This window comes from Xyrauchen texanus, chromosome 32, assembly GCF_025860055.1.
Source record: "Xyrauchen texanus isolate HMW12.3.18 chromosome 32, RBS_HiC_50CHRs, whole genome shotgun sequence".
Lineage (NCBI taxonomy): Eukaryota > Metazoa > Chordata > Actinopteri > Cypriniformes > Catostomidae > Xyrauchen > Xyrauchen texanus.
The window spans coordinates 30699231-30711730 of record NC_068307.1 but is presented as its reverse complement, the minus strand read 5'-3'; the positions used below and the strand labels follow the sequence as shown (position 1 = coordinate 30711730).

Below are 12500 nucleotides of genomic sequence, written 5' to 3'. Positions count from 1 at the left end.
ATCTAATTACAACCTTTGAATTGACAATAGAGTCATATCACCCCTGACAAATCTCATGCTCTGTTATTAGCATGGATACATTAAAAAACCCTCAGCATGACATAGCGGGTAAGCAGAGGAAAATCAAATGAGGCCCCACTCACGCCATATGCGGCCCTGGTCCTGTAGGGGGTGAGATGTGGGGGGTCACCTTATTGAGTCTGTAGTTTGTGCTGTGATTTCATAATCAAAACCTCTGTATCACTGCCCAAAGCCCCGCAAACACAGCACCCCTCATCAGTGTTATTCCCGCGAGCTCTACCCTGCCTCAGCCGCACGGCTACGATTACATTCAGGCATTACATGAACCCAGCAGGGAAAACACGCTTGAGTTTTGATTATTTTTATTCCGATGGTATTATAAAGTGCAGTCATTTTTAGCTGCTTTAGAGAATGTCGGCTTCAAGTAAAAAAATAGATTAAACCAGGTTAAGGTGGTTTGTTCGGTTTAGTAAACAAGGGTTTGTTAGTCTTCCGGTCTGGCCAAGCTCGTTAGGCTGGTCTGTTTTGCTGGTTTTAGAGGACTTTTGTGAATTGTCAGCTGGTCAGTCTGGGAGATGAGCTTAAACCAGCTAAGACTAGCAAACCACTTTAGGCTGGTTTAACTTGTTTTTTTCAGTGTTACAATTCAAATGTTATTCTTCCGTAACCCTTGGGAGAAATGAAAATCGAATGATCTAAAAATTTTCATTGCTCTCTACACCTGTCAGGTCAGAAGAGATTATATAAACAGACACGGTGCCAAAAATATTTTGGCTTATCATTTAGAGATGATACTGGGTGCCACTCTCTGAATTAAACAGGCATGTACTGAAGTATTGACAAGGTTGCATACTATTTCACATACTATTTTTTGAAATAGTATGCATTGTACAGTTTATACTGCACAGTATGCAGTAAGCAGCACCCCATTACTCCGTAAAATTCAGTCGGTGATCTTGAGGGTCAAAGGTTCACTTACTAGGGACTAGTGAGACGTCTAAACCACATTGGAAATGGAAATGTTTCAAATGTGTCACTGATCATTTTTAGATCAACATTATACTGAGAGGGGATTCGAGCAAATGTAACACATTTGTGTTTACTTGTAGTGTACTAGCCTGAAAGCTAAGCTGACTTTGCCTCGATGTGACAACAGATCGTGTGTATATACTCAAGTATTTAACCATTGACCTCTATTCACACCCTGCAAACACACAAACAAAACCGGAGTAGAGTTTACAGAGCACGCAAACAGATCTCTTTACGGGATAGTTCACCCAAAAACAAAAAAATCTGTCATCGTTTACTCACTTGCTGTTCCAGTGGAGAAGATGGAGATGTTAGGCAGTCACATTCACTTTCAGCATATGGAAAAGGATGCAACTGGACATTCTCAATCCAGAGAACATTTTGATTGGACATTAATCTGTTCAGTGCAAGATGATCTTGTTTATATTTTTGGTCTGTTTTCCTTGAAGACAACCCTAACCTAACCCTAACAGACATGGACTAAAAGCCACAAAACTCCAGTTCTGATTACATGAGGTCCTTAAAAAAAGACTAATAAGATAAAGACAAAGCACAAAAATTGAAATAAAGCTTCTGAGGGTCAGGACAGTATTGTATGAAGAATTGCTGCACGGTAAAAGTGGGGCCCTCCTGCAGAGTCCACTGATTACCCAGATCCCCTGCAAAGAGCACGGCGTGAGAGAGACTGACTGCACTCGACATGTGTTTTTCATTCAGCTTTCAAACATGCCACACAAAACCCTTGTGCTGTGAGTTTATGAGAGCAACGTGAGAGCGAGCGAGAGACCGGCTGAATGACGGTCAATGAAAAACATGTAAAGAATCACTGAAAGTCAGTTTGAAAAATAAACTCAAATTCGGAGATGTATTCAAATTTGTCTACACAATTCGATACAGATGTTTTGAGTTATACATTGAATGCACCTTTAAGGGATTGTTCAACCAAAAAAAAACTTTTCTCTATATAAAATTTGTGACAGTCAAAGAAGGAAGTGAGTAACTTTTCAATTTACATTTACATTTCCCCCATTTGGCAGACGCTTTTATCCAAAAAACTTACAGTGCACTTATTACAGGGACAATCCCCCCCAGAGCAACCTGGAGTTAAGTGCCTTACTCAAGGACACAATGGTGGTGACTGTGGGGATCGAACCAGCAACCTTCTGATCAATTCTGATTAACAGTGTGCTTAAGCCCACTACACCACCACTCTCTACCAATCGAAATAAACCAAAAGCCAAAAACTAAAAAAAGACTACAAAGAAAGTGTTTTAAGGACAAACCCTTAAACTACAGTCTTAATTTAGGCTGTTTCAGGAAGCGCTCTGGATGTTTATAGATGTCAGTGGAAGCTTCTGGAGTTCTGTGAAATCTCACGGAGAACTGAAAGCCAGAACACTTCGGCAAAGATAGAAACCGCAGCTTCCCATCTCATGTGTTTGCACGGTTTATGTTCATTTTTCTCATCATTTCTTATCACGGACTGCTTTTTAAGTGTTGAAATTAACTGTATTATCAAAGAATTGTTTCTTTAATCCATATAAATTGTAATTTGTATGAAGAAATGTAAGTGGTGGAAATGTGAACGTTTCTTGCACATGCTAAACTCACTGCAACTGTGCTAGGGTGTTTGGGTGGTTGCCACGGCATTGCTGTGCTATTGCTAGGGTATTCTGATTGGTTGCTAGGTGGTTGATTAAGAGTGCACCCTCAAGTCTCTATGATAGGGTTTCTAGTTATAACTTTGGTCCCTCCTTCAATATAAATCTATGGGATTATTTTGCTTGTTGTATCATCCACCAGGCGAAAATGGCAAGTGAGATTGCTTAATAGCACACATGTCCTCAATAAGCCACGTGATTTGAGGTATCATTAATGTGTTGCATAAATGGTCTGGGATGAGTTACATGCCAAGGTTTAATCCTTCGGGTTACGGGTTTGTTCAGGGTTAGGGTTAGAAAAATAACCCTAATCCCAAAAACAAAGTGTGAGCAACTTGGGTTTTGGATATGCATAGTGTTAGGGGTTAGGTTAAGGATATAAATATAACCCTAATCCCATAACCAAAATGTGAGCAACGGTTAAAGTTATGCATAGGGTTAGGGGTTTGTTTGTTTACGTTAGGGTTAGGAATAACCAAAGTGTGAGCAACAGTAAAAGTTATGCTTATGCTTAGGGTTAGGGTTAGGGCCATAGGGGTTAGGGTAAAGCAATCTAAAGCAAAATGTGAGCAATATTAATAGTGATTCTCATAGTGCTTATACAACTTCCTATCAAACACAAGGTTATATCCACCTGTGTTTTTACCCATTGCCCTGTGTGAGATAACTTAGCTGATGTGACCGCATCTGGACAACGTCCTGTAGCGTTTTGTCCCATCTGCTCTGGTGGTTCACAGACTGCTGATAGTTCAAGCCTCTATTTTAGTTCTTCTTGCGATTGCTGATCCTCAAGAGCAGATTCGAGTGTCAGAGAGCGTGAAGCAGGAAGTGATTGTGGCTATTTTTTGCCCGTAAAGCCATCCATCAGATACACAAGACATGTAATGTGAAGAACATCGAAATGGACTATGCTCTCATCCACACTGGATCAGCTTTTTCCTCCATCAAAAATGTGGCGTTTCGAAACCACCCTCTCCATAACAGCATGCTTTGGAAAATGGTGACGTTGGGAAACTGAAAACGGATAAGTGTAGATGTAGCCTGAGTTCGATTAAACATTAAGGAAAGCAAAGCAGCGCTAGCCCTCGCTAACACACACATACCTCGCTAACAGTGTTACATTACTCACTGATTGAGAGTGTATTTAGCTGTGACCCTGCAAAACACAATGGATGGTTTCAGGTGTAATTTTGCACGCTTTCTAAATAAGCAGTGTCCTTGTTTAATGTACAGATGCGCATTGCCTTTAGCTACAGCTCTGGGCCAGCTGTTATACCCCCTCACTCCCTAGGAGGGGTTCCATGGGGCTAATATGAATGTAGGAAACCACGTACACTGACCCCGCCCACTGAAATGCCACTTTAATGCATTGCATTCTAATTATCTCCCTTATTCATTCACCATCTGCAGGTCTGCTTGCTCTTCCTCACACCGACAGACCTCCTTTTATCATTGCACCAGTCTTAAAGATAATAAACTTCAGCTTTAAGATAATTACTTAATCTGGACAAACCTGTGTGTTAAGCAGCACTATTATGAGCAGAGGTGATAAATCAAGGGCTTGAGGTGGCGTGCTGTAATCAGTCTTGGAGACTCTTGCGGTCCTATATTACACAAACAGCATGCTAACACGCATCTTACTGTTTGTCCTTCTGGTTTTACCTCCAGCATGTTGATGGAGCTTACTAGAAGCTTGTAGATAACTAACATTTTGAGGTAAAACAACAAACATCCAATGATGTGAGTTTGTATACAGCCAAATCTTTGCAATTCCATTTGTTGACTCTAGTGGCACAGAAGTTAGACACTTCAGCTTTAAAGCAAACGCCTCTAAAACTATAGGAGGCCCAATGTCAGCAAGACAAATCCCAGAATGCATTGCGGTGCTGGGTCTGGTAGTGTGTAACGGTTGGCATGGTGATGTTTGGTTAGGCCTCAGGCCAGCTTATTGTCCAGGAGTTTCCTGTCTAATTTCCCCTCCTGATTCTGTGAGTAATTCAGAAAGCGTTTTAATTGCACTGCAAAGACCCCGTCCACTCAAAGTGCCATTATTGTTGTAGAGTACTTCCTGTAAGATGAAACCCATTTACCCATTTAGATCCAAGGATTAGGGTACAACAAAGACAAGAAGGGTTGTGTTTGTTTGCCCCGAATATTCAAAGCAAAATTAGATTAGAAAGACCCCTTTAAAGTTAAGACAGACCAAGTTTATCTGATTTGGGTCCTCCTATAGGCCTAGTCTGGATTTTAATGATAACGGTAATTTCTTTAAGGAATTGTGCAGATGTTTCGTGATGGCTCGTTCTGAGCAAAAATGACCAAGTTAGGGCACCTTCGTTCAAGAGCTCTAGAAGAGCGTTTGATGTATATGAATGTGAACTACAGTATGTGACTAGCATTGCATCACACGTTTTTGAAGATGTCTGCAAGGGGTATCAAAGGTGCACGTCATCTTATCTCAGAACCTAAGATGCATTGTGACGTGATGCAATACACTTCCTGTGTAGACAGCTCCACTGGTTACAATAGGAGCGATTTCGTTTTGTCCCAATGTGTCCAATATAAGATGCGTTTTAAGGGTGTGGAATAAGTCGCATCAGTTTGAAATCAAGTGGAAACACGGCTAATTGTATTATCAAAAAACACAATTGGACCTGCCTCTGAAATTCTCATCAAGCATTTTTCCACCATCGGAACACGATGAGTAACGGTTCCAGTAGCATTTCTACACAGCGTTCCCGGCTAGGATTTCTCAGGATGTTAGCTGGTGGCGTAGTGGTTAAAGCACAGGGCTGTTGAGCAGAAGGTCACTGGTTTGAACCCCACGGCCACCACCATTGTGCAATTGAGCAAGGCACTTAACTCCAGGCTGCTCCGGGGTGATTGTCCTTGTAATAATTGCACTGTAATTCGCTTTGGATAAAAGCGTCTGCCAAAATGCATAAATGTAAATGTTAGCTGACCATATTCAGGACAAAGAACCGTTCTGGCGGAACGTCTGTAGTGTGGCGATTCTCGATTGGTCACTTGCTCAGTCAGTCCATTCTAATTCTGATTTCGAAGCACCGCAGTGGAAAAAGAAACCATTCTGCAACTGTATCTGTTCGGCCCGATGCTGGAAAAGCAGCTTAGAGTCAGCGGATGACCATGATGCGTTGCAGCAAAAGTTAAAAGTTTCTCAACTTTTGATTGGATGACAGAGCAAACCCTTGCATTTTTCCTCTATGACTTTGCACCACACCATCCATATTGAAATGTATTCACAGCATTCTCGGACACAGTGTAAACTCTAGTGTGTAGGCGCCAGAGTAAACTCAACCGCACTGGAGCCAATAGAGTGCACGACCCAAGCTGTGTTCGGTACAAGCTGCACTGACACTGAAAAAGTGCAGAACCCCGCCACGCGTTCCCCAGATGTGAAAACAAATGTTATCACCTAAAGACTAATAGATGCGAGGGGCTTTACGGAAACTCTGCAGCCGCGGTGCAGCCCTGGGGGATAGAACTCTGTGAAGCTCGTAAATGTGCCTCTTGAACTCTCTAGAGCGATTCTCTTTTGTTCTTCCTGTTGCAGCGAAACAATGGAGCTGTCGGCATGATAGAATAAGCCTGCTCGGTCCTCAAGTAAAAGGGCCTAGACTTCAGCAGCCCCTGAGCCCCTCACAGGGGGAGGATGCAAGAGAACGGGCTGTGAACGGGGTGGATGTTTGCTCTGACATGAATAATGCGACGGCTTGAAATAACAGTGGTAATGTGGATAATTGAGGGCGGGCTCAGATGAATGAGGTTGTGGTGTAATGTGTAGTTTTAATGACAGAGATCGAGGGTGGGACTTATTTTGCTAAAGAAAAAGTGGCGAGTGTTTACGCAGTCAGAAACAATCAGCAATATTTGGGTTTAAGTTGTGTATTTTCCATGCTTGCAATTACCCTAGTTTGTAGCTTAAATCTTTTTTCCAGTTTTATTTTTTATACCTCCCTCCTCTGCACTGTAAGATCATGATTAAAGTGTGAAGTTGTCTTAACTAGACCCGCGTGATTAGGATTCATGCGGTGGTCCGTGACTTCAGCACGGGAGAATTCCTGCAGCGGCCGAGGTTCACCATGCTCCGTCATGTTTCACTGACCCACTTCTGTCTTTCTCTTTGTCCTCGGCCTCTCTTCCCATCAGACCCTGCAATAATTCTACCACTGTATTAGTAATGGTGCATTAAACGTGGCCGGGTGCTGAATGTGCTGTTGCACTAGCATCCTCCTCTGCTGCTCTCACACTGAGTGTGATTATACTGTTTATAGAACATTTAGAGAAAAACGCAAAGCTGGCATCTAGTCATCTACACGTTTAGAATGGGCATTATCAAATCATTTTGTAGTTGTACTCTAACCCACAAAAAACATTGATTAATTGGTAAATGGTCTGCACTTATATAGTGTTTATGTAACCTTAGCGGTTTTCAAAGCGCTTTACACTGTGCCTCGTTCACCCATTCACACACATGTATTTAAAAACGTTACTAAGACTGGTTTAAAAAAAAGCTAACTTCAACAAACGATCCTTTTCTTTTCTTTTTTTATTAAATGAACGTTATGTATTAATACAAATGAAAAAATGTAATAAAAATACATACAACTAAAAAAACATTTCACAAAATTTTGAAAATGTGCTCTGCTAGTGTTCAGATGCTGATGCATATTCAGCTTCCGAATTTCTTGTACCGCTTTGCATTTACTTTCCACCATAAAAGTGGAATATTAATAGAGCATTGCCACAGTATTGCCACACTCGACTTTGCCTGAATGCACACGCCATCATCTCTCGACCAACACCTTGGCGACACACATCCACAGCGCCCCCCCAGTGGACTCAATTGTAACTGCAAGATTTGTTAAGAGATTCAGAGGGAAACCACAGCATAATTCAGCATGGCTTGTGGCTGGCAAATGCACAAAGGAAAATCAATTTTGTGACATTCGAGAAGTTTAATCGTCGACTAGTTGGTGTAGGACTAGTACTCGGTTAGTCGATTACTTGTGCACATCCAGACATCCATCTTAATGTGTTTGGCTGTAGTAGCAGTGCTTTTAAAGGGATGTATTTTACCACACAAACTGTCTAACAGACGAATCACAGCATGATGTTAGCTCACTAATTAAAGCAATGGCACTAAACAACATTTAAACATGTAAATATGTATACGCAAAAATTAGAAACTAGTCCACCTCGCTAACTGGCTAGTCAGTTGTTAGTCAACTAGTCAGCCATTGTGACACTTCCCTTGAGCAGTAGGCCGTTCTTCAGTCAAGTTTCTCATTCTCTTGTGTAAAGTCTATGTAGCGCAGCTCGCCGAGCAGTTGCAGTTAAGTAGGAGGTGCTCTACTCAAAGGTGCAACCGTTAAAGGTCAGATTGGAGCGCCTTTGAATGTCAGACTCTGTATTTAATCACTTAAGCAGGGGGCCGAATGCATAAGATGCGCCAAACTGGGTGTTGTGTTTTCCACAGCTGTGCGGCATTATTGTTGCAGTGCCCTCTTTGAATGTCAGATGTGTTTTATAGTGTTTTTCATCAATTAAAGTCAACCTGAGGCATTTTCCATGAAAAATGCAATAAAGATAGTGCTCAACTCCGGCTAGTCACGAAGCAAATTTTTAGGTGCTTTGAGGTTTAGGTTGCGCTATATTAATTTACAGAAACCAGGCCATGTATATAACGGGCCATGTGTAGTGTGTTTTCGATGGTGCCAACTGTAGTCTTGAGAAAAGATTGCTTTCAGTCACGTCAGATATTAAAGAATTTATGTGCAGGTACTTGGATCTAAAGAGACTATTTTTGCTAAATTTGTGATTCTCCAGACATACTTTAAAATAAACAACACGGCAGGCTCAAACAGGCAAATCTAGAGCACAACTTAACCAAACAACAACCAAAAATTTAAATTCTGTCATCATTTGCTCTCATGGTGTTTCAAACCTGAATAACTGTAGTGACCAGGGAACGTCAAGCTCCAAAAATAATGTGTTTTTTCTTCTTCTTTAGTAAACAATGACAAAATTTACATTTTTGGGTGAACTTTCCCTTTAAGTTTCACATGGAAATGTGTGCAGAAACATCTGGAGGATGACAGCGAAAGAGAAACGGGAAAAGTTGTGGGTCATTTCCTGTCCTTTTGGAAGGTCTGTCACATTCTGTCAGACAGGAGAAGTGAATGAGAGAGAGAGAGTGCTGACTCACATGAGTTCTGCTGAATTCAAATTCTCTGGAGGAGCTGCTGAGCACCCCAGGTGTAGATAATGACCCGTGACCCTTCACCGCCCAGGGTCACCCCTCACCCGCCCATTGCTGCGCCCTGAAGAATGTTAATACAGACCAGAGATCAGCTGATCTACTAACCCTCCTCTCTTTCTCAGGCATGCATCACTATTACTATTTGAACAAATCCCTAACCTTAAGAATTAAACTTCAGCATTAGGGCTGCAGCTAACGATTATTTTGATAATCGATTAATCAAATAATTATTAGAATGATTATTCGACTCTTCTGCGATTATTGCAACGATTGATCATTCACTCTTAACCGATTAGTCAACTTGTGCCAATTTTCATCACAATAAGAAACGCACAGTGACACATATATTCTGATTCATCAAATCAAGAGTCATCATGTTATAATCTAGCTGCTTTAAGTGTGTGCGCTCGAGCGTCCCGTGACACAGTGTGTATCAGCCGGGACGGGACATTCACACGACTCATAGAAGAGGCGCTGACCGCACAGGAGAAATGCCAGTTTCGAAGTTTGTAGTTATTTACATGACCTGCTTCCGTATTATTTGAACTTTAATAAAGCTATAATGCATTAAATATTAATGCATTAAACATGTAACGCATTAAGTTGTAATGCATTAAAGATGTAATGGGGTGTTTCCTTTAAAGACGCTCAACATGCAAGTTTTGCATTATAATTCCCTCATACTTTGCGATCTACATCACCTGAAGCTGTGCATCTGGACTGTGAGCTGTGTAATTCTTCCTCCCCTCATTCAGGCGCGAGCTGAAGTGCTGCTCTCACGCTATCATCATTAGTGTTTCGTATGATCTCATGTTACGATAAATGATATCAAACGACTATTCGACAATGGACATTTTTGTAGACAGATTTTTATTGTTGGCGTTGTCGATAAAGTCGACTAATCATTTCAGCCCTATTCATCCATCGTGTATTTATCCCACAATGTTTGTGTTTCAGACTTGAATAGAAACCAGGTCAACACCTTAGCAACCATATAGCAATGACATAGCAACCACACAGAACACCCTAGCAACAGCATAGCAGTGTCATTGCGAACACCATAGCATCGTGGCGCTAATTTTAGCATGCCGTGGAAAGATTGAAGGAACTCCTGGAATGACAGACTAATTAGAAAGAAAACCTCATTAAGACTCTAAGATTCAAAACAGCTCTCAGCACATGGCACTATAAAGGCAACGCAGCTTCCACCAAAGTTCAAGATGTGGTTTCTCATTATCACAACTGCTAATGAAAGCCCGTTACGTTAATGGGACGACCCGAGCCAACGGCAGTTTTAATAAAGGAAAAGACCTGATTCTCTTTGGGCTCAAATAAAGTGATCCAGCAAAAGGATTTATAATTAAACAAACCGCCAGCAGAATGTATATGGCAGACTATAAAATCCTGAGTTGTGGGCAACGGCTTTTACTCAGCAGCAACTGTATTTGAGTTCACCAGGTTTTACGTCACCCGAACGCTTTGTTTTACACTCGTTTCGGGGCCAATAAAGTGTATTTTTACATGCGTAGGGGAACGCGGTTGGCTTTGTTTTGGTTCAATAGGGGGATGTTCTGGTTGGCGCATCCCAACATGCCACAGCAAAGCCGGGCTGAGGAAAATTCTCCTCGCGCTGTCAGCCCCAGTTTTCGTCCCGGATGGTTTTGCCTTCCTAACGTCCATCATCTGTACGAGTTCAAAGAGAGTCTAGCTGCAGGTCTTTGTCAAAAGCCCAGTTGGATGTCTTTTATGTTAGAGATGTAGAATTTCCTAAGATACTTTGATTATTTATTTATTCCCCTGCTCTTGTGTGATACTGCCAATATTTTACACAAAACTGCTCAGTGTGCTCTGAAATTCATGTTACTTTATTGTAGCACTGTTGCCTTTGAAATGTCTTTTTTGAAAGTCTAGCTGGTTTTTTAAGTCTCTCTCTCTCTCTCTTTATGTTACAGGCCCCCATCATATATTCCCAACTTTCCATTCGCCGATCCCCATCGATGTGCGTCACCACGAGGGAAGATACCACTACGAACCCCACGCTCTCCATGCCTTACACGGGTAAGCCTGAAGCCCGTCTCTTGACGGTCGGTTTCTCTCATTCTCTGGTTTGTGAATATAAATAAAGCATTTGCCTCGTTTACCCCTGCAGTCCGAATACATGCAGACACGCACGGACACAGGTGATCCATAAACAATCTGCATACGCATTAGATGTGAAAACTTTCATGAAAAGGCGTATGTTGTTCATATCGGAGCTTGACCTTTAAATTGAGTGGTTGAAGGTACTTTCAAAACTATTCTTTATATTGAGAATCAAAGTGAAATCTGGGCTACATCCTCTTAGTAATCATTTATTTATTTTATGTAACCATTTAAAGAAAGGCCAAATTCTCGTTTTGTGTCTGTGCAAGGCACAAAACTCAAACTTGAAGCCGGCTGAATCTCCTCTCCTGGAAAGATATCAAACATCTGGAAGACAGAATATAAACTTGTCTTGCTCTCATCATCTCCAAGGCATTGATGTTTTCAGAGCCGTCTTCTTGCGTACAACTGTCATGGTCCATGGATGGCAAGAATGAAGTTCAGGAAGTTGTCTTAGAAGGGTATATAAGGAATAGCAGAGCAGTACAATAATGCCACTTCAGGCTAATGCAAAGTATTGTTGAAAGAGTCTCGAGTCTTGCTCACAAGATGTTTAAATTACATTTTATAAATCTGTTGTTTTCTTTGTTCCAGTGCTTTTAATTTGTATCTGTTACTAAGGGGCAGATTCTAGAATGAATCGCGCCTGCTAAAAGGGCTGTTTACATGCTAACTGCGCTTGTTTAGCACCTGATTCACTAAAGGAATTATGCAGATCGGGCAACGGCGCAAACACGCCTACAAAATCGCTGCTGAACACAATTTATACACACAATTGGTCAAATTCTGAGCGCAATATAGCCGAGGCTGCTGCAGACCACCATATTTGACCCACCCTGATAGGACTGAACAGCAGAACGTGCGCTTGACGAAACCGTGTATGTGGATATATGCCAGGTTTTAACGCTCAAACACCATTTGATGAGTATTTCATTAACTGCTGCTGAAATTATTGGTTGAAAATGTTCACAAACATCTCTTTAAAATAAAATAAATTTTACACTATGTAAATTTTTGTGAATGAGGCGTTGGTGCAAAAATGAATGTCAATGGCAATTTCGCCGCTGATTGCACCAGCTAAACGTGATTGTGGGTGGTTAGTGAATAAGACGCAGGTATTTGCGCTGAAATACGACGCACAAAAGTGGCGTAACTGTTTAGTGTATCCGCCTCAGACCGTTTACTTGTCTTGAATAAATACTTGAAAACTTAAAACAATGTTTATTCCAATTAGTTAGTATTTTGTTGTGGTTTCGAAAGTTGCATTGAGAATTGTCAAATTGCTTTCAAATGTTAGCGAAATATACGTTATGACTGAAATACAGTGGCAACATGCCCATTCAGACTGAGGGGGCATGTGCCCC

At 41.4% G+C, this 12500-nt stretch overlaps 1 protein-coding gene across 1 annotated transcript in view; it reads left to right on the top strand.

Annotated features, from left to right (window-relative positions):
* LOC127625860 (zinc finger protein GLI2-like) overlaps positions 1 to 12500 on the top strand; it is a 102032-nt gene that overhangs the window by 48979 nt on the left and 40553 nt on the right. Inside the window, exon 3 of the mRNA XM_052101278.1 lies at positions 10947 to 11052. Within this exon, the coding sequence (XP_051957238.1) occupies positions 10947 to 11052 (106 nt within the window). The remainder of the gene's footprint in view (positions 1 to 10946; positions 11053 to 12500) is intronic.